Genomic DNA, 22,451 nt, shown 5'->3' with positions numbered 1-22,451 from the left:
CTCCGTGGCTGCCTTCTCCCAGGCTTCCACTAAGGCATCTGCCGAGCTGTGAGCAGGGAGTGCATGTGCGTCCCCCAGCGCTGCCTGGAACCTATCAGGGTCCATTAGGCGCCTAGGGCGGTACCATCTGGTTGGCACCGTGCACCCACGGCGGGGGGTGGCAAAGGGGAAGTCTAGCCGCACGAGGTGATGATCGGTCCATGACAGGGGCATAACAGTCGTGGCACCCCCACCGATATCATCGCGCCACCGTCCAGACAAGAACACTAAGTCTGGGGTGTGGCCTCTCTCATGAGTCGGTCCAGAAATTATTTGCGACAGGTCCATGGCCGTCATGGAAGCCATGAACTCCCGAGCCAGATCGGACGATCCTCCCAGGGACGGTAGGTTAAAGTCGCCCAAGACCATGAGTCTTGGGAATTCAACCACCAACCCTGAGAGGACATCGAGTAGCTCAGGCAGGGCTGCTGCTGCACGATTAGGTGGTAGGTATGCTAGCAGCAGGCCCAACTGCGCTCCCGGGCCGTATCTCAGTAGGAGAGACTCACACCCGACCATCTGAGGGACGGTGATCTCTCGCGGGCTAAGGGATTCCCTGATGATAACTGCCACTCCCCCGCCCCTCCCGTGGGTCCGAGGCTGGTGCAGCACCTGGAAACCTGGCGGGCAGAGGTCAACCAGAGGGACACCACCCTCTTGGCCCAGCCAGGTTTCCGTGATGCAAGCCAGGTCCGCGTGCTCACTCTCCACTAGGTCACGAACAAGATGTGCCTTGTTAGCTACGGACCTGGCATTCAGGTAGACCAGCCTCAGCATAGGAGGCTGCACACCTTCGCTCCCGGGTCCTCCGGGGAAGTACAGAGGGTCGGAGCGTCTCACCGCTTGTACAGAGCGGAGATGACACTCCCGGTGATGATGCGGCCCTCTGTTTGTGCACCTTCTGCCGTTCCCCACCATCCTGGGAATAGGATGTTCGTCAGTGCACCTTTGGATATTGTCGGCGACTGGTCCTCGTTTCTCACCAAGCCTGGCCTGCGTTATGGCACTCGGAAGGCCTGCCTTCCCCGAGCAGCCATACTCTTTTCCCGCCCCCCTCCCTAACCCAACAAAAAACTTAACAAGAAACTTAACCAGGGGCCTCTTGTTGGTCTTGTAATGGAGGCCCCTGACCCTGCCTGGCCATCTCTCAGAGGCCCAAAGGTCGGGCCCGTCATCGAGGTTTGATGTAATGAAGGCAGGACGAACCCAGGAGAGGGGGGAACTCCTGAGGGCGAGAAGGTCTATGCAAGAATATTGAAGATGCATAGGGAGCATCGGGGAGCATTGGGAAGGCGATTTTATGGTATTTCATCATATAGTACAAAACTTATCTATTCGAACAAGCCGGCCTGGTCTGATGGGTTTGGGGTTTTAACATTGTTTTTAACTAACTTACTACATTGGGCACAATCATTTAACTTTAAATCTTGTATCCTGTATTCTTATTTTTATTGCCCTGTACACCGCCCTGAGTCCTTCGGGAGAAGGGAGGTATATAAATCAAATAAATAAATAAATATTTATTAATATAAATTTATTTATGTGGCCACCCATTTCAGTACTATGACTCCAGGAGGCTATCAAAAATTAAAAATTACAATGTAAGAAAAATACGTAACTAAAGCACAGGGTGGCTACCAAAGATACCACATACCAGCAGTGTTGGCTGAATTTCTTTCTCAACTCCTATGCCCAAGAAAATAGCCTGGTCTTCAAGACTTTCCTAAAAGTGAGCATAATCGGGACCAACCTAACCTTATCAGTTACAGAGGTAAGGTTTTAATTTCTAGCATAATTCCCCATCACCATCACTTCCTCATTATTGGGAACAATAAAACTTACAAAACAAAGAACTAGGAACTTTGTAGAACTTGAGATGTTTTTGGTCCAGCTTTGTGGTGCCACATTGTTCAGTCAATGCTAAAAAGAAGCATATCAATAGGAGTATTAGCAGTGTTCTGTCTAATGTTTTCAGCAGTGTTGTTGTCTCAGATACCGGAGCTAATATCATAACTAATAATCATTGAAAACATTAAGTTTCCATACATTAATTGTCCTTCCATACTTTTCCAACTGACTCATATAGGTATCACTACATATCTTGTGTGACAATTTTCTTAATTTCATAAAACACTGAGTCAGGTGACGTTCCTTTTTGTCAGTCTTGTATCGCCTGTTCTCAGCTATCCATTTCTACTGTTGATTTTCTCCATAACAGTACATAATTGTGTATATTGCTCTTATGACTCCACATCTTATTTACAATTTCCATCTTTTCTGGTCTAAAAAAAAATCCCAAATGAAAAATTTGCTGATAGGATAGCTCCACCATCTCTTTGATTATCTGCTTCCTTTCCATATATTACACTCCCTCCCCATTTAGCAACCATATTCTAATGACTAGTGCAGGGGTAGGCAACCTCGGCTCTTTTATGACTCATGGACTTCAACTCCCAGAATTCCTGAGCCAGATATGCTGGCTCAGGAATTCTGGGAGTTGAAGTCCATGAGTCATAAAAGAGCCGAGGTTGCCTACCCCTGGACTAGTGCATAAGCAAAATGATCACAAAGTGATTGAAAGAGAGAGAAAACACCGAAGATAACTTAATTACTGCTGTTTCATTCAGATAAAGTTCTCTTGTACAATATCCCTTTTCCTCCTTCGGTCAGAAAATGATTTTTAATATTCACATATTATTGTATTTTTATTATTGTATTTATTATTTTATTTTTATAGTTGCAAATTGTTGCTAATCAAAGTGACCACTAAATGAGAAATGGCTGTATTTCACACTGTGGAAGCTGTTTTTGAAATGCGTCAACTTGAAATGTATATATCGCATTTTAAATGTGACCATGGGAATAGAAAGACCTATTTATAGTTTTTATTTTCATTCTTTTCCTAATGAATCCCCAATGTGGGATTTGCCTTTTCATAGTTTTGCACACTGAATTTTAATTGAGTTGTTTGCTACAGTCTCAAGATTCTTTTCTAGATTAGAGATTCAGTCAGGTTATATGTGAAGATGTTATTATTATTTTTTTCTTCCTTTTTTGGCATTTGTGTATCCTGAGCCATGTTTGCAATTTTAATACCTCTTTTTCTGTTTTAGAATTTTTTGCCATCCATTTTTGTTTTGACTACCTTATTTATTTGGTGGTGTCAGAACAACTGAAATCACCTTCAGAGACTATCAGAGAAACTATATCTGCAGTAACGTTATTTTGCACTGAAAACTATTTTGATTAAAAACTGCCTTTACCTCTTAAATCATGGGTGTCTTTCTGTCTTTCACAACCGTTACTTGAGAGAATATACAGGGACAGTCCATTAGAGAATTTTTTTCCCTTCTATATTATTTTTCCACACCACTGTTATAAATCTGGTTTTACAACAGATATTTATCACCTATAACTGTGTTTTTTCCCCTTCTGCAGATGAATTCAAAGGACACTCCTTATTACAAGCAGCAAGGGAAGCTGATTTAGCCAAAGTCAAGAAAACACTTGCCTTGGAGGTCATTAATTTTAAGCAGCCACAATCTCATGAAACGGCACTGGTGAGATCATGGAGTCACTCTTCTTGCTTTAGCTGTGTATACATTTTAAGATTTTCTAATCATACCAATAGTTACACATAGAGTTTCAACTATGAGAAATTAATGCTTGACCTGCTATTGATTTAATGCATATTAAGAAAAAATTCTGAAAGAAACATGTCTTCCACTGATCCAAAAAATTGTTTTCTTTTTTCTCTGAAATGTATTGTACAGTCCCTTCAATTTTTTATGTCTTCTGTGAAAGTAATCTGTTCAAATGTAATCACAGTATAATTGAGATATTGGAATAGTATTGGGGAGACCCAAGTCTAAGGCTACCTTTGGCTATGTAAATTCAATGGGCAGTTTGAGACCAACCACTCATCCTTCCTGTATAAACTACTACTATGAGATTTTGTTATTAAGGGAGACCTCCTTGTCAGAGACCTACAGTCATTTGAAGTAAAAGTGGGATAAAACATAATGTTATTGTTATGATTAATGGAAGTAATAGTAGCAAAGCTTATCTTTTTGCATAGTTCTTTGATTCAGTGCGTGAAAAAAGGAAGGAGAGCTGAAATTACTATTTTACTTCTCTCTTGAGTCGCAAATACAGTAAATCCTGATTGAAATCTGGCTCCCTCAGATACAAAACCTAACAGATTAGTTCCTCTCCAGAAAAAATATAAATAAAACCAGTCTACATAGTAAGCATTAAACTTATTCTAATTTGTTCACAATGCCTTTGGAGCACTGATGGAAACCTGCTGGCTAGGTGTATGTAGGGTTTTGGCAGTTGTTCTCTTGTGCTTATTTCAATTTTTGGGTTTTTATAGATACCAATGGAAAGATCATAGACCTACCAGCTGAGACGTACAAGCCAGGCTGAAATAAACCAAGGATATTTAATGAAGTGACTGAAAAAGATTTGTTCACATGGCTCGTGTGGTCCTAATGTTTGAGGAAAGAACATAGACAGCTTAGAAATAGGGGAGATCATGTAAATTATGCTTTACTAGCGCCATACTCTTAAGTTACATGGACATAATTTTATTTTGCTTATGTATGTATTTACTTATTAAATTTCTCTGCTACCCATCTCACTAATGCAGCAACTCTGAGTGGCTTCCCTTTTATTATATTATATATTACATTGTATTACAACCTTCTCATTATATACAATGCTGTCTCTTTTGCAGCACTGTGCTGTGTCTTCTCTTCACCCTAAACGGAAGCAAGTCACTGAATTACTGCTTCGGAAAGGAGCCAATGTCAATGAAAAAAACAAGGAGTATGTTTATTCTTTGAAATTGCAATATTTGCATTTAGATGGAATGGGCAAGCTTTGAGACCTGTTAATCTTATCTCTTTTCCAATCTAGTTTCATGACTCCTTTGCATGTGGCTGCTGAACGAGCACACAATGATGTTATGGAAGTCCTTCATAAGCATGGAGCAAAGGTAAATATTGTTTGGTATTTTAAATTATGCAGTGGATGGGAAGAGTGGTCTTTTGTGTAATCTCCCTTGTGTGTGATAAGCAGCTGTGACTCCTGCTTAATCTGATAGTAACATGGATACCTCTAGTCCTGGTGACCCACCCAGATTGGATCCAGTAACATGGATAGCTGTTTCAGGAGTGGACACTCAGCATTTTATATTGTTCCTTAGAGAATTTGAATAAATGAACTTTGGAAATATCATATTGTATCTATTTCCTGGACAGATTTATTTGTCAAATGTGTTTCTGAAATCTTCTATAAGCTTCTAGGACCTGGGTTTTAAGGGTTGGGGGGGGGAGAAAGGTCTTTATTTTTTATTCATCTCTACTTGATACAGAATTAATATAGAAGTCTGTTTTGATTTAAAAGAATTCAGACAAAACATTTCTTTTTATTTTTCTGCTAAATTCATTCATAATGCATAATGCAGTTAGATGCTTCTCATTAGTTTTAATAAACAAAATCCTATGATTATTTTCCTGATGTTGCCATAGCAGTGTTAGATACAATAATATAGAAAGATATACAATCTTCATCATATATGCTAATCTGTTCCTACTCCTCACATTGTTCTGGCTTTCTGTTTTAATCAAGCAGTATGCTAAGTAAGTGCTAATTAAATCTTTGGGATCATGTGATAGTAAGACTTTAAAAAAAGAAATATGTGGCTATAATTCTCACTGTGATGGTTAGTTATTCATTTCCTTTTAATACATTTCAAGTGAAATTCAATAAATTAATCAGTAGCATTTTCAAAGTCAGTTATGCATAAGATCTGGTATATGTTTGCAACTCCTGCCCTTCTTCATAGCTTGGAAAATATACTGCTCAAAAAAATAAAGGGAGCACAAGATAAGACATCCTACTATTAAATACAGTACACTGTGTTGTTTAAGTGTTCCCTTTATTTTTTTGAGCAGTATATATTTTCCTTTTAAATAGTTGCGGAAGCTACTGCATTTATATGCCTATGTAAAGTGAAAGACTTGCTGAAGACTTGCTCAGCCCTATTAGTCATTTATTCTGTTAGGTACTTGAGACAACATATTAGAAAAGAAAATTTCGATTCAGTTAATGAATGGATTTCTAAAAAGTGAATCGGTTTATCATATTCATTGATGTATCCTTCAGAAGAATCAAATATCTTTCCGTTCATTAATTTTGAACCAAGTATAGGCTTCCTAATAATTCTTTCTAATAATTTAATTTGACGTTTTAAGTTGTCATTAGCTATATGGATGCTATAATTGCATACATAGTAAGCACGGGGCGGGGGGGGGGGGACATTTCACAGCATACCTATTTTATGTGCTCCTAAATTTCTTCAAACCTTTCTGGAAAGCTGACTTACTCACAAGCCACGCTTCTAGTACATTCAGATTACTATTGAGATTATATATAAAGTTTGAGTGAGATGCATCAGGTTCTGGTGATGATATCTAACCAGCAAGATATTAGAGGTCTTGTGATAACTCCTAGCTCTACTATTAAGAGTAATGTGCTTAGCTAAGATTACAATTCTTAAATACAGTCTATTGTGCATAAGATTATGAAAAAGTAAACTGTTATCTTGGATTGTAAATGAAGGGGAGAAAGAGAATGCACAATTCAGCAGTGCCCAGGATGTTTACAGTTTGCATATAAAGTAAGTGTATTTGTCTATCAAATACTACAGCTTGTTAGAGTTTTAACTTCATCAATGCTTTAACTGTGTGTAAGACAGGTGCACTATAATTTAGGGGTGTATTATATAAATGCTATTCTCCAGCTTTCTCTTGTAGACATCGTTTTAAGCAGGTTTTATAGGACCATAAAATACTTTGATACAGACATTTGCAAGTGTACTGGATTTCAAAGCAGCTGTTCACTTTTTCTATTTTTCTGTTGGGAAGCATTTTAGGAAAGTTCCTTTGCTCATATTCAAATGGCAAAATGGTTCTGTAATTGTTCATTCAGGTTGTTAATTATAATGAGTTTCCCAAGTGAGCATCTTGCTGATTGAATGCTGTGTCTGGCCACTGGATGCTCTGAATATTTAACTGATGATAGTGAATTTTCAGTTTATGGTCTCATTAATATAAAAAATCTCAAAATTGATTTACTTTGTTCTAAGTACAGATATAGCAAAACAAATTCAAATAGTCATAAAATCTACTAATTAAAATACAACAATATTTTTTTAAAAAATTGGAAGGATATCATGTTTTTAAAATCCTGGCAAATTAGAATTTTGTTTAATGGCAGAATGACTGCTGTCCAGTCACATGAGGCCTCAATGTATGACCATAATTCTGAGCTCAATTATGGCCATAAGTCAAGGACTACTTGTAAAGGAAGTAGTCCACATTCAGACAATCTTTTTGCATCCAGACACTGCATTGCCTGAGTGCTTGCTTATTAGTGGCTATGGAAAGCAGTAGGAAAAATTAATGTCACACAAATGGGGAAAGATGAGACATTGATGTATAAATATTGGGGTGGAAAGGAGAAATTACTTTACATGTTGAGCCCTAGTGATGATGTGCACATTCTTCATCTTAGCAGGGGTTGAGATAACTTAATGCCAATATCACTCCTAGGAATCCCAAAACATGGAACAGCGCTTTACATATTAGGAAGTCTAATTTCATTCTTTTTAATACAGATAGGAACTTGAAATTGTGATGTAAGATTTCTAGTATTTTGCCATTTTTGTTTGCTTAGCTTTAATAAGGTCACATTAAATTTCTGTTAGATAACTATCAAGTCATTTTCTAATATCTTGTGTTCAGTATCCAACAGAAGCTTCCAGCCCAACTTCATGTCACCTATCTGAGGAGAAGATACTTGAGAATTTCTCTTTATATCCTCATCTTTAGAAAACAGATAATTTGAAAATTGACAAAATCAGTAATACACAAATGTCAAACTGTTGTTCCACTGCTAAAGTGATACAGATGTTGGCAGAACACAATGCTATACTGCATAATGACTGTTGCATTGCTGCAGAATAACATCCAGATTGACCAAGAATTTTGGGACATTAAAGTTAAGCTCATCTGATAGGCACCAGATTGGAGAAGGCTGCTTTAAATTATGTATGTTATCATAAGAAAACCAATGGGGCATTGCAGCCATTTTCATTTAAGACTTAACAAATGTGACCATGTTATCCATCAATCTGTTTTGTTTTCTGGCAGTTGGAGTTTTAATGTGAGAGGCACAAATTGGATTTGTGCTACTATAAAATATTTTCCACTGTCCATTTCATAATAGTCAATTAATATTGGTAATATTGTAATTGAGAACTCATATTTAGAACATTTAAATATATAGCAAGTATAGTCCTTATTGCTAACAAGAAAAAGCAGATATTGTTTTTGCTTTCTTTTGGGTGTAGGATGATAGAAAATAGTTGTTTCTTGTAAGGGATAAATTGAAATTTAGGAAAAACAAGCAATCAGAACAATAAGCAACAATGGAGAGAATGATAGCTTCTATTGCCTTTAGCAAGAAAATTACCGCAAAACTTTCTCTTTTAATGGCACATAGCTCTAATTTAAATGTGCATGGCTTCCAGTTATAAACCGTAATAATACATTATCTCCTTTTTAGAGATAAAAGTTAATGACTTGTGTTACATTCCTGACAGAGGCAAATAATTTCCTAATTTTATTTTATTTTATTTTTTAAAAAAAGCACATCTCTTGATTAAAAAAAAAAAACTAAACTCTTGATTTTGGGCAAGCTTTTGTGTTATTACTGGTCTTTGTTGTGTACTAAAGTCCAAAGAAACTTTAATGGAATACACTTGGAGTAAGGATCCCTTTAATTTATGGAGGCCTAATGAAGTGCTTGGAATATTTCAATTTTCATTATAAATATATGATTTTTCATTTATGAAAAATGAATTCAGTGGTAGAAAAATACAATATTTGTATTGTAAGAACAAAAAATGCCCATTGCAGACAATGAGCTTAGTTAATGACAGTGGTGATTCACTTAACAACCACCACAAAAAAAAATTGTGAAATGGGTCAGTCACATGATGCCTCACTTAATGACTGGTACAGCTTAATGACCGTAATTCCAGGCTCAATTACGAACGTATGTTGAGGACTACCTGCATATCTAATAAACAGTACTAACCACATACATTTAAATACAAATTCTGTTTAGAATTGAGTATTTACCTATAGCAAAATTGGAGAAATGAAGAAACAGTAGAAGTTACCCTCTTAGGCTCAAAAACTCACAGGAATACTCATTGCATCCAAGAATTAGATATCTGCTACTTGAGGCATGCCGGCAATGGGGTGGGTGCGGTTTCGGCGTGACGCATCCGGCCCGCGGGCTGGCAGTTTGACATGCCTGCTATAGCAGATCTATAAGATTTATTTTTATTTTTATTTTTATTACATTTATATCCCGCCCTTCTCCGAAGACTCAGGGCGGCTTACAAGCTTAGCAGTAGCCTTCATTCTATGTATATGCCTGCTTATTAGGGCTTTCACACACACCCCAAGCGGCATTATTACCAAGTCAGCTTAATTGCCCCCAACAATCTGGGTCCTCATTTTACCTCCCTCGGAAGGATGGAAGGCTGAGTCAACCTTGAGCCTGGTGGGATGCGAACCTGCACTAATTGCAGGCAGCTGGTGTTACTTAAGGAGGCATCAGCCCACTGTTCCACCAAGGCTCCAATTGCAATGTAAGGCTATAAAAACTGAGCAGTTAAAAAGGCTGACCATGAATGAATGCCTTTCAGCTGTGATCTGGAAGAAACCATTGAAAATACCTCTGCGAAAAGACAGTGTCATTCCAGTACGGAATGAAGTAAAACCCAGCTGTTCTCATTGCACTGCTTTGTTTCACTGTTATTCTGCCATGTATCTCACTGCGACCACATTTTTTTTAAAATAAATTTTAAATTTATATATCGCCCATCTAACCACAAGGTGACTTTGGACAGCTTACAACATTAAGAAATATAGAACAATACAAAAACATGTACATAATCAAAATCAAACACTATAAAATACAAATTATCAACTGTATAACTAAAAGATGGATAAGAAAGAAGTAGGATGGGGGGGCAGGATCTGTTATTAGCCTACTCCAGCATGCTGCTTCCCTATCGAAGCTCCAGGCCAACTGGCAGAGCCAGGTCTTCCAAGCTCTTACGGAAGATCAGGAGAGTGGGAGCTGACCTGGCTTGGGGCAGGGTGGGGGGGGGCAAGATGTTCCAAAGGGCAGGAATGACAGCAGAGAAGGCTTTTTTCCTGGTTCCTGGCAGGCAAAATTCCTTGACTGATTGGGCCTGCAGTATGCACCCTTTGCCAGCATGGGTGAGGCAGGCCAACTCCATTAGGATGAGACAGTTCCTCAAGCAACCCGAACCCATACACCATATAAATCTCGTCCTGTCTTGGGGAGTGGGGGGAAATCTCTACTCAAGATTTGGAACTGCTGTTTTATAAGACACATATCTAGCAATCTGAAAAATCGGTTCTTGAGGTTTTCTCAGTAAGGTTAAACTTTTCTCAGATTGACATCCAAAATGGGGGAGGGGGCCCCATTTTTCTTCCCGAACACATGTGGTAACCACATACTGTGGTTGCTTTTTTGTTTAACTATAAACAATTTCTAGTAGCATGATTATTCCATTACTAACTATTCCAATATATCACTTATTGTGCATGAAAGAAAGTAGTAGCAGCAGTCCCATCGTTTACAAGAAGACAATCATTCCAACCTTAAGTTAGTTACCACAGCTTGAGGGCAACTAAATGAGTGTCCTGTATAATCTCACTTAACCTGATTTCTGTCTATCACACATAGGTTGTGAAGTGAAATAGAAATAATAAGCTTGCAATGGAAAATTTTATATAAATACTCCAAATTAATACATATGTATAAATGTATATTATAATTCATTTTCCTCTTAGATGAATGCACTAGACACCCTTGGACAGACTCCTTTGCACAGAGCTGCTTTGGCAGGTCACTTGCAGACATGTCGCCTCCTGTTGAATTACGGTTCCGACCCCTCCATCATCTCCTTACAAGGTTTCACAGCAGCACAAATGGGCAATGAAGCAGTGCAGCAGATACTGAATGGTAGGTATTTTTGTTAGTTGACAACAGAAGGATAATTCTGATTTTCAGAAGAAAGTCTGGTTCTAACTTTAGATTTTTGAAATTCATTTTAATTATTTTGCTCTGCGGTTCTGCAAAATTAGCAATTTAAAAGTGCAAAAAATAACTTTAAAATAAAAAATATGAGTCAATTGGTGGGCCTTAATTTCTCTTTTCATAAATCTGCTTATGCCCCTCAAGGTTTATCAAACAAAAAAATAACATTAAAAATCTGGAGAGAAAATGTGCACGACTGTTTTCTACTGCCTGCTATTTTCTGCTACATAAACTTAGTGGGACTTAATTTGCCTTTTTCATAAATTTGTTCATGTCCCTCATCTTTTATTATTAAATAACAAAATAACAATAAACATCTGGACAGAAAATGTGTGCGTCTGTTTCCTACAGCTTGCCATTTCCGGCTATTGTCCTTTTTAAATGCATGGTTCTGATTATATGATAGAGGGATAGAAGAAAATAGACAAAATAAACTGTTCTGGTCTTAGGATTATTATAGAATTTGAGCTGAGAATTTTTTGTAGACTGCATGTTAAGCAAGTAGTGATGCATTTAATCAGTTTGATGAAATTGACTTAAGATATACCTGAGACAAAATGTTTTTTAGTTTGAATTAGAGGTCTTGTTCATTACATTTGGATGGTCCTATTGTAGTTTTCACTGCACTGTTTTATCTATCCTAAGAAAAAGGAAACAGACCACCTGTACTACATTTATCAACAAAATGTATACTCACACAACTTTATCCAAAAGTGCCCGACCATTCTGCCCACTACGGCACAAGCTATGAAAAAGATAAAACTGCTAGATATAAAAAAAGACATCTCAGAAACAATCAGCAGTCCATTACAACCACACGACATCAGTATAGCACAGAAACCAACCAACCAAAGCCCTCCAAAACATCTTAATTAACCCTAAAGAACTGGTAGCCCTAAAAGGGAAAAAAAGGGAGTCATCTGCAACATACTATGTAGGACTTCTGGGAGGAAGACTAGCAGAGTACATCCATGAACACCAACTAGCAGTCAGAAGACACTATGAAAAGTCCTTAATCTCACAACACATGGCCAGATTCAACCATAAACTGGGAAATCACGAACGTACTAGACCAAATTAAATCTAAAAATGCTAGGGAACTCCTGGATGCTTGACATTCAGACAAATTGGTCATCAAAAGGCATATAGAGGTAAACCACATTTACAGACCATTCAAAAGGGGCAATAAAAAGCTAAGAAGGAAACAAAAAAAGGACCAGAAACCATCCTCTCCAGCAACCAACACCCCGATAAACAGGGATTAACACTAGACAAACAAGGAGGAAACAATGCCTAATTAAGGAACCACCATGGAGAAAATCATATCTCCACCAACACTGGCCAACAAAACTATATAAACAAGGAGCAAAACCCACACTCACTAGCCCTGAAGGTGTTACCTAGTCAAATATTGAAAGATCTGCAAGCAAACAACTTTCCTCAGCATCACAATTCAACCCTAGGCTACGTATATTCCCTTCTGTTGGAACTAGTAAAAAGAATTCAAAGTAAAAGTGATTCAGTTTAATTGGGGTGAAACAAACGAAGGAATTTGATTGCTTGTTGTCTCCAGGGAGAGTGCAGAGTTATTGTTTCTACTCTTTGTATATTGGGTTTTTATTTTTGGGAAGCCGCCTAGAGTTACTGAGCCTTGGTGGAGCAGTGGGCTAATGCCTCCTTAAGTAACACCAGCTGCCTGCAATTAGTGCAGGTTCGCCTCCCACCAGGCTCAAGGTTGACTCAGCCTTCCATCCTTCCGAGGGAGGTAAAACGAGGACCCAGATTGTTGGGGGCAATTAAGCTGACTTTGTAATAATGCCGCTTGGGGTGTGTGTGTGTGAAAGCCCTAATAAGCAGGCATATACATAGAATGAAGGCTACTGCTAAGCTTGTAAGCCACCCTGAGTCTTCGGAGAAGGGCGGGATATAAATGGAATTAAAATAAAAAAATAAATAAAATAAATAAATACTGAAAGTCAATGAGCAGCCATATAAATTCTCTAAATCAAGTAAAACACCAGCTTTCTTCCAGGTCCAATTCAGGGTGCTCATTTTAACCTTTAAAATCCTTCCTGACATGGGACTGGGCTATCTGAGGGACGGCCTCTCCCTGTTTATATCAGCCGGCCTCATTAGATCTGACAGAGAGGCAGGCTGGAGGTGTCATCTACTATGAACCAGCATTTGGTGCATCCCAGAAAATGTGCTTTCTGTGATGTGGCATTTGCCTTATGGAACATTCTTTCTCCTGAAATTAGATTAGCTCCATCCCTTTTGACATACCAGAAGGCCTTCAGCACTTGGTTATGTTACCAACCTGTGGGTCCTGAGTTACTACAGACATGCTTAGGTGTTGACCTGGTTATTCTTATCCTGTCTTCGCCTAGGATTTATGAACCTATGTTTTTTATAATATTTACTTTTTAAGATTATTGGTATATTTTTTATATTTGCTTTTATATGCGGTTTTACTCATTTGTTATACATCAGCTAGAGTCGACTTGGGTGAAATGGGTGACTGTATAAATTAGAGAAATAAAATGGCAGAAGGAGTATTTTAGAGTTTTGAAAGTATAATTGTGCTATCAACAAGTGCTAAAATTTTGGTGTCCAAGGGAAAAAAATCACAAAGTCATAATTGCTGTGAGAATGTTCAAAATTGGTAAGGTTGTAATTATAAATATTAATTATAACTGGAGAAATATTAAAATATGAATGAGCTTGTCTGATCAAGAGGCTGTGGGATATTACTATGTGTATGTGAAGAATGTGCCTGTGCCTGACAGAAGAATGTGATTCTTGTTTCACTATAGAGAGGAAAAAGTGTGAATGCAAAAACTACAAGAGATTAGTTTATGTTTGTCTAGGAAGTATTTGGTAGAATGCTGATTACAAGAGTGCAAGAGGTGCTAATGAATAAAAATTGGGAAGTGCAATGTGTAAATCTCCAATTTACACATTTTCCTACAGGTGTAGTATAATGAATTATATTGTTGTAAACTAGATGTAATTACATTTCCTTCTTTTTTTCAAATGTCATGCCCTTCATCTCTTAAGTTGCTGTTGTCCATCTGAAAAGGAATGACATAGTTGGTACATAAATATATGCACATAGAGTTAAGTGCTTTAAATATTAGTAAATTAGCACTATTAAGTCTTTTAATGATACTTACTTTGATCTACAATATTGGGATGCTAAGTCCATGAATTTATGCAAGCTTTGAGATTTGAATTGAGAATGTTCATATTTGTAACTCAGTTATAATCACAATGCTAGAAAGAATATGCTGTTATTCTGAGCGTTAAGAATAGTGTCTAACCTAAATATATCCTTTAAAACTACAATGCTTACTGTTTTTTTTATCTTTAAATAGAAAATACTCCAATACATACCTCTGATGTAGATTATAGACTGTTGGAAGCATCTAAAGCTGGAGATTTAGAAACTGTAAAGGTATGTTGGAATTTAAGGTTTATAAGAAATTTAAGATAAATATAGCCATTTTTAATATAATGAGGGAAAAAGTATTTTGCAATGATAGTCTGCAGTGGACATTGGACTTCCATTCTTCTGTCCTACAATTTTTAGGTTGTTAGATTGGTTTATTTGGTTTTTTTTATAATGTTAATTTGTATTGCAGTCCTACCTAGTACCCTGATTAGTCTTAATTGTGCTTAACTGTAAGTTTAAGTTAGTTTTTTTAAGCAGAAATAATTAAGCACAGTGCTTCATTTTTGGATAAAATGATAAACCATAATTAATGAAGAGGAAAATCAAGCTTAGGAGAGAATAATATTTTGTACTAAAACAAATTTTTGACATTAAATATATATGTAATAGTTAATATTATGAAAAATAATATTGGGTTTGAAACTTTCCTAACTGACAAATATCCTGCTCTTGAATAAATGCTATTTAATTGAAGCTGAAATAGAACCATGAAAAATTTATTTTTAGCAAATTAAATTTAGCAGTAGTTGTTTTTAATGTAATAAAATATAGAATTGCATTACACATTATTCTTTTAATACGATTCATAGCTATATTGAAAGAGGTTTCTGTAATAGTACCCCATATATTTATGAGGTATTCTACTTCCATATTTGGACACTTTTCTGACCATATTAGTCTTATTTCACCATTTAGGACAATTCTACATCTCCCTGCTGCTCTCAGATACCATGCAAGGTTGCCAGATTCTGTGCAGCAGCACTTAAAATATGCCAGAAGATGAAATGTGCCACAAATCAATTTTATTACAGAGCGTTTTGTATTCAATTTATTATATTATTTGTTTAACTAGATTTTATATTTGTTTGGATAGATTTAGTTTGCCATGTTTTTTATGTCCATATATTGTTTTTAACAATCCTGTTAGGTCATTAGTGGAACTACAGATTTTAAGTAAGTTTCCTATAAGACTGCAAATGATTAATTTTTCTTAGTAAAAATAAAAGTTGACACATTGATTGATTCCCACTTCTTTGCACTACTTTGTGTCAAATTCAAAAATGCTATGTTAGCTTCACATTATTGGATTTTTTTTTATTTCTGGAAAATATCCTGTAACGGAATCTTAATTATTTTATTGTAAGATAACTTGTTCCCAGAGACTTAAGTTATTTTTATATTGCCCAGAGATCTTTATTATTCTTACTATAATGTCTTAAGGTGTGGAAGACTATTTGAAATGTCTGTGGTGAGTTCTACTATGGATGTTTTCCTTTCTCATTTTTACATAGCAACTATGCAGTTCGCAGAATGTGAATTGTAGAGATTTGGAGGGACGTCATTCAACCCCATTGCACTTTGCTGCAGGTTATAATCGAGTTTCAGTAGTTGAATACTTGCTTCATCATGGAGCAGATGTACATGCAAAGGATAAAGGGTAATTGTGACCATGCAATATTACTGTTTTATGTATGGGCAGAATGAACTCTCTCTCATCTTTGAAAACTTCCTTGGTCCACCTTACCTTGTAAAATACATTATTTCTTCCCTTGGTATACTAGTTCCAGCAATATCTGCTCATTAAAACCTTGGCCATATTCAAGCAGAGGATCAGGACATCTAATCTGACTGAGCCAGTATCCATGAGAGCCGTTTCTTGCCTAGTTAAGGCACCAGACTAGAAACCAGGAGACTGTGAATTCTAGTCTCACCTTAGGCATGAAAGTCAAGCTGGTGATTTTGGACCAATCGCTCTCTCTCAGCCCAGCTCCATAACGTGGTTGTTGGGAAAACAGGATGAGGAAGAAGTATTAGGTGTCTTCATCACCTTGAATTATTTATAAAATTAATAAAGGTGGGATAAAAAATAAATAAAAAAATTACCATCTGTGCTGTAGTGCAATTTCCCCTTCATCTCTGACTATTCCTAGATACTTTTTAAACATTTTATAAGACATATATGTCAGATATACTGGCTTTCCTAACAAAAATCATAGTAATGTATGTTCTGAATTGTTTCAGGCCTGTCTTACATTATCATTCTTATTTATCTTGTCTGTCATCCATTCATCTGTCCAACCATCCTCCAGTAGTAGTTGTATTTTTATAATTTGTCCAGATCCATAAACAAAGTTTACAAAACAAAGACTGGTGTAGTGATTAAAATGCTGGCATAGAAGCCAGAAGGCTGAGTCCTAGTTCTGCCTTAGGCAAGAAAGCCAGAGGGGCTGATCTTGGGCCAGTCAATCTTTTTTAGCCCAACCCAGACCCAGGGTGGTTGTTGTGGGGGAAAATAGGAGGTGGAAGGACTGTTAGATATGTTCACCATCATGAGTTTTTTTAAAAAAAAAAAATAATAAAGGCAGAATATAAATAAATAAATGGATCTCTTTTGTTTCTGCGTTTGCTTCCTTGTCCTTTAGGTGCAGTTTAAAGATTTCTTCATCTATTGTGTTTCTTTTCTAAGCCAAAAAAGAAAAACAGTAAATTCACATCTGTTTAATCTTGCTCAGTATTAATGTGTGCAGAAACTGAGATTGCTGTGCCTCCATCTTGGTCATTTCAGCCTTACCTTTGCAATGATATCATTAGATTATTGCCACATTTTTCACGTGTTTGAAAGTTGACTCCCCCCCCCCCTCTGTAAAGTGAGTTTCTGGATGCAGACATTTTATAACCTCAGTTAAAATAACTTGACTAAAATAGAAAAGCAAGATGGCAATTATTTTGAAGGATAACTGTATTTTTTTGCTTTTAAATCTCAATAAATACTCTTTTTTTAATTTTATCAGTGGATTAGTACCTCTACATAACGCTTGTTCATATGGACACTATGAAGTTGCAGAGTTATTAGTGCGACATGGAGCTTCGGTCAACGTTGCTGATTTATGGAAGTTTACACCACTACATGAAGCAGCAGCAAAGGGAAAATATGAAATCTGCAAGCTTCTCCTCAAAGTATGTACTTTAAATTGTTTTTTTTAAAAGAGTCTTTGTTACTTCAGGCTATGACACATAATATGCAATAATTCTGTGTAATTTTCTTCTGAATAGAACTCTTCTTAGGATAATAATAAACATTTGTTTATTGATTTTAGATTGCAGTATAGCTACAAATTAAAGTATCTCTGCAAAGGAATAGTTTGCATATGCGCTGAGCTGTACAGTCGATCATGTGGCCATGCTGGTTTGTAATCTCCCGCAAAACTGTTAGTAGCAATTAGGATATAATGCTGCCAGTAAATTTGTCAAATTGGAGAGACAGAGAAGCGAAGCTGGCTTCAGTCTGCCATTGCCACTGCTTATACAGAACCCAAACATAAAAGTTAAATGTTATACCTGGTTGCCATAATATGAGTTACCAGAACATGATGTCATGACATCAGGAATACACAGACGTAGCTTTGTTTTATACTTTCATCCCCTGGCTCTAAAGGAATATGAATATATATATATATATATATATATATATATATATATATATATATATATATATATATATATACATATACACACACACACACACACACACACACACACACAAACACGAACAATATATATATATATACACATACAAACAATATATATATATTCTATCTATCTATCTATCTATATTTATGTAGATTACTAACAAAGAATTAAGGGAGACTGAAATGCATTTCAAACTTATTAGTTTTCATCAGTCAGCCATACCCTTCTGAGATTCGAACCTGGGCTGATTGCACATTAGGCAGTTGTTTTTACCTCTTGAGCCACAGGATCTCTCTAGGCTGAAACAGGAAATAAAGATTTGCCCCATGTTTGGGGCCTAGCAAGGTAATCTAAATAGTTAACAAGTATTTGACATATATATATATATATATACACACACACACACATACATATACAATATATCCATGAAACATTTATTTGGAAATCCTTGGACATTCTTACTCAAAAGCATTTCTCAGAGGAGAAATACCAGTTACCGCATTTCCCCGAAAGACCCGGTCTCATATATTTGCCTCCAAAAGAGGCACTAGGACTTAATTTCAGAGAATGTCTTACCGTAGGACCACCACAACCAGGCCTCCCACCGTACTCCCTGACACCTGTCGTGCCGCTGCTTGACTTCTTCTGCCGTCGTTTGCCTCCAGTTGCGGCCAGACCCCATGTCGCGCATTGCACTGTTGCTGCTTCTCCCAGCAGGATGCCGCATGGTACTTTCCGCTGTTTCTGCTGCTGGCGGTAGGATGCTGTGTGGCTCTTTGGGCCGTTTCCACTATGGAAACGGCCTGAAGTGCCATGTGGCCTCCTGCCGCGAGCAACAGAAGCGGCGCGAAGCGCTCAAGTAACAGAAGCAGCCCAAAGTGCTCAAGCAACAGAAGTGGCCCGAAGCACTGCGCAAGCAGCAGAAGCAGCCTGAAACGCCATGCGGCATCCTGCCTTGAGGAATGGCAACAGCGCAATGGGCCACATGGCGGCTGGCCACAATTGGAGGCAAGCAGCCACAGAAGAAGTAGCAGTGCGACAGGTGTGGGAGGCCTGGCTTTGGTGGTCCTACCGGTAAGGTAAGTGGGTGTGACGCCCGTGGGGCAGCTTCACATCTACCCCTGCCCTAGCTTGATTTTTAGGGGTACGCCTCGCCCCAAAACTAGGGCTTAGCTTTGGAGTAGGACTTATATTAGGCCCACCCCCAAAAATCAAGCTAGGGCTTACTATCGAGCTGGGTCTAACTTTTGGGGAAACACGGTCGGTCAACAACCAACTGCCACCTAGCAGCAATTCTTAGGAATGCGCGGGTCCTAAGAGAGGCTTTAAAAAGAATTGCCTGCACGGTGATGCTGAGGCTGGAGAGTTGATGGCTAGAAACCTCTCCTCCTTAGGCTTTATATCTTAAGTCGTGCAACCTGTTTTGGAGTAGCGACTACATAATTCCTGTGGCCACCAATGGCTATCAAAGCCATAGCCTCTGACTGGGATCCAAGTAAAAAATCATTTCTTAGCCTGAAACACCCCTCTGCAGCACACACCTGTGTTTATGCCTAGCTTTTCAGAGAAGTGCTGAGTAGTTTAGAGTAATTTGAGCATGCATAAATTAGAGTCATCGTGTAGTTTCTGCACGAATTGGACCAAAGCTCTTCTGCCCTGTAGAAATTACAGGTAGTCCTCCACTTACGACAGTTGAAACCAGAATTTCCACTGCTAAGCAAGGTGGTTGTTAAGTGAGTCATGCACAGTTTTATTATCTTTTTACCATGGTTGTTAAGCTGTGGGGATGCTGTGATGGTTTTAAGTGTGAGAAATGGTTGTAAGTCACTATTTTCAGTGTCACTGTAATTTTGAACGGTCACTAAATGAGTGGTTGTAAGTTGAGGACTAACTAATTGCCTGCAGAGACAATCATTGCAGGGCACATTTTCAAAGAAAGGTAGGATTCTCAGCATACTTTTGTCCTTTGGAGAATGAATCAGAAGGGTGTGAAACGAAATCTGCTCAAAGTTAGATATTAGTTGAAGCATGGTATTTGTTTATACCTTCTTTTAAATTTGGAAAACCTTGTTCTTAAAGCAGGTGTCCTGTTTGCTTATACTATTTTCAAAGCACCTTGATAGTCCTCCTGTATATCGTGCTAAAACATAAATAGCATGGTGCTATGTTTGGTGGCATGGAGGATAAAGTTTTCAGCTGCAAAACAGTAAGAAATTTTTGTTTGTAGCACGGAGCAGATCCAACCAAAAAGAACAGAGATGGCAACACTCCTCTAGACTTGGTGAAAGAGGGAGATACTGATATCCAGGACCTGCTGCGAGGTGACGCTGCGCTGCTGGATGCTGCTAAAAAGGGCTGCCTGGCACGAGTTCAGAAATTATGCTCTCCAGAAAACATCAATTGCCGTGACACCCAGGGACGAAACTCCACTCCATTACATCTTGCTGGTAAGTGAGGGATTGGGTTAATTTATTCATAGGAAATCCTCGTTGGAACAGATTTAAGAAGTTTTTAAAAGTGTGTGTTTCTAACCATTTCTTACAGTGTTTGGTCTACGATTCCTTCATTGCTGAGTTTTCACTCATGCTGTATTTCTTTTTACACCTAGCTGGTTATAATAATTTAGAAGTTGCTGAGTATCTTCTAGAACATGGTGCCGATGTTAACGCTCAAGATAAGGGAGGATTAATTCCACTACATAATGCAGCATCCTATGGGGTAAGCATTAATTATCTCAGTGTAGTCAAGATGTACAACTTGCATTACACTAAAACAAGTATGAAACAAGTAGAAGAAACTAGGGTAACCAAATAACAGCATAAAATTGATTTTATTTCAGTCTTCTACAAAATGTTGCTAAAATATGTACAAGGGGAATTGTAAGATTTGTACCAGTTGACAAAAACATTTGTAACTCAGGGTTGAATTGAAGTCATTGGCGCGCTCTGAGCTTGGTTGTTTTCTTGCAGACTAGGTTACAGAACAACTAGGCAAACTCCATTCCCTTCTAGCACTGATGATTTTACTTATTTGGATAATGAAATTTCTGCAAGAAAACAACCAAGTTCAGAGAGCACCAAGGACCCCACAGTATAAGATTTGTCTTGCTTGTTGTTTTAAAAAAGTAATTTGAATATCATGTTATCTCTTTGTATATATTCTCTATTGTGAAAACCTAGACTAGATTAAGTGATGTATGGATCAAAAGTCGTATCTTCTGTTTTTTGTCTTAGTTGTAATTGGTGTTAGCTTTTTTCAGTTTCTGCATAAAAAAATAAAAATGACAAATGCATCTCCCGTATTAAGGAAGTTTAGATCATTGAAGAACTGAAGGAGTTGTATATTTCACCTACTGGCTAACTAGTATGTTTGTTTCTCATAAATCTCTTTGTATAAAATTATCCAATTAAAAACATAAATTGTTATGTTTTCAGTGCTGAATACATCCAGCTTTGTCATAGCTTTGAATGCACAACAAATCATTTCACAATGTTTGTTTTCCTCTTTAAATTGAGAATCTTCTTTTATTTTATTTTCATTTTTCCTCAGCATGTGGATATAGCAGCTCTATTGATTAAGTATAATACCTGTGTAAATGCTACAGATAAATGGGCATTTACGCCATTGCATGAAGCAGCGCAAAAAGGAAGGACACAACTCTGTGCTCTACTCCTAGCTCATGGAGCAGATCCAACAATGAAGAATCAAGAAGGCCAAACACCTTTGGATCTTGCCACAGTAAGTTGGTTTGGTTTGGTTTTAAAAAATGATGACTCTTATTTCAATATTTAGATCAGTTGACTACAACAGATAGTCATTTATTTCCTTCACTGACCACATTAATATAGTGAAACGTCTCAGTAAACATACAGAAATGGATTTGACCTGAATCTATTCCTTTAAAAATTTCGAGGAGCTAAGGCTTTGTGTATAGTATGCTCATCCAATGAGCAATAAAGAACATCACACAATTTATTATGCCACATTGGTTCAATATTTACTGGATGTTTGCTAAGGCAGGTTAAGGAAGTTTTTGTTTCGTGCAGATTGAATGCCTGATTTTTTTAATCCATCGCTTCATTCATACAACTTATAGTCTGTATTGTGGTTGCAAACATTATTCAATAAATTGCTTTATTCCTTTCATTTTTATTGCTTGAACTTTATCTGTAACATCCAAAATGAAATATGCACTTTTGAAATGCTTCGTACATGTGGACACCTAAAAAATTTATGTACAGAGTACGTAAAAGAGAACTTATCTGGGGGTAAACTA

At 37.4% G+C, this 22,451-nt stretch overlaps 1 protein-coding gene across 1 annotated transcript in view; it reads left to right on the top strand.

The window, feature by feature from the left end:
- TNKS (tankyrase) overlaps positions 1-22,451 on the top strand; it is a 105,408-nt gene that overhangs the window by 64,570 nt on the left and 18,387 nt on the right. Inside the window, exons 9-18 of the mRNA XM_083352833.1 lie at positions 3,478-3,599; positions 4,778-4,869; positions 4,960-5,038; positions 11,007-11,178; positions 14,628-14,707; positions 15,997-16,142; positions 17,497-17,662; positions 20,403-20,622; positions 20,784-20,893; positions 21,725-21,913. Coding sequence (XP_083208959.1) covers positions 3,478-3,599; positions 4,778-4,869; positions 4,960-5,038; positions 11,007-11,178; positions 14,628-14,707; positions 15,997-16,142; positions 17,497-17,662; positions 20,403-20,622; positions 20,784-20,893; positions 21,725-21,913 — 1,376 coding nt within the window. The remainder of the gene's footprint in view (positions 1-3,477; positions 3,600-4,777; positions 4,870-4,959; positions 5,039-11,006; positions 11,179-14,627; positions 14,708-15,996; positions 16,143-17,496; positions 17,663-20,402; positions 20,623-20,783; positions 20,894-21,724; positions 21,914-22,451) is intronic.

Source organism: Vipera ursinii, assembly GCF_947247035.1.
Source record: "Vipera ursinii genome assembly, chromosome: 2".
Lineage (NCBI taxonomy): Eukaryota > Metazoa > Chordata > Lepidosauria > Squamata > Viperidae > Vipera > Vipera ursinii.
Note: the sequence above shows the minus strand (reverse complement) of the source record. Positions and strands in the feature narration are given on the sequence as shown.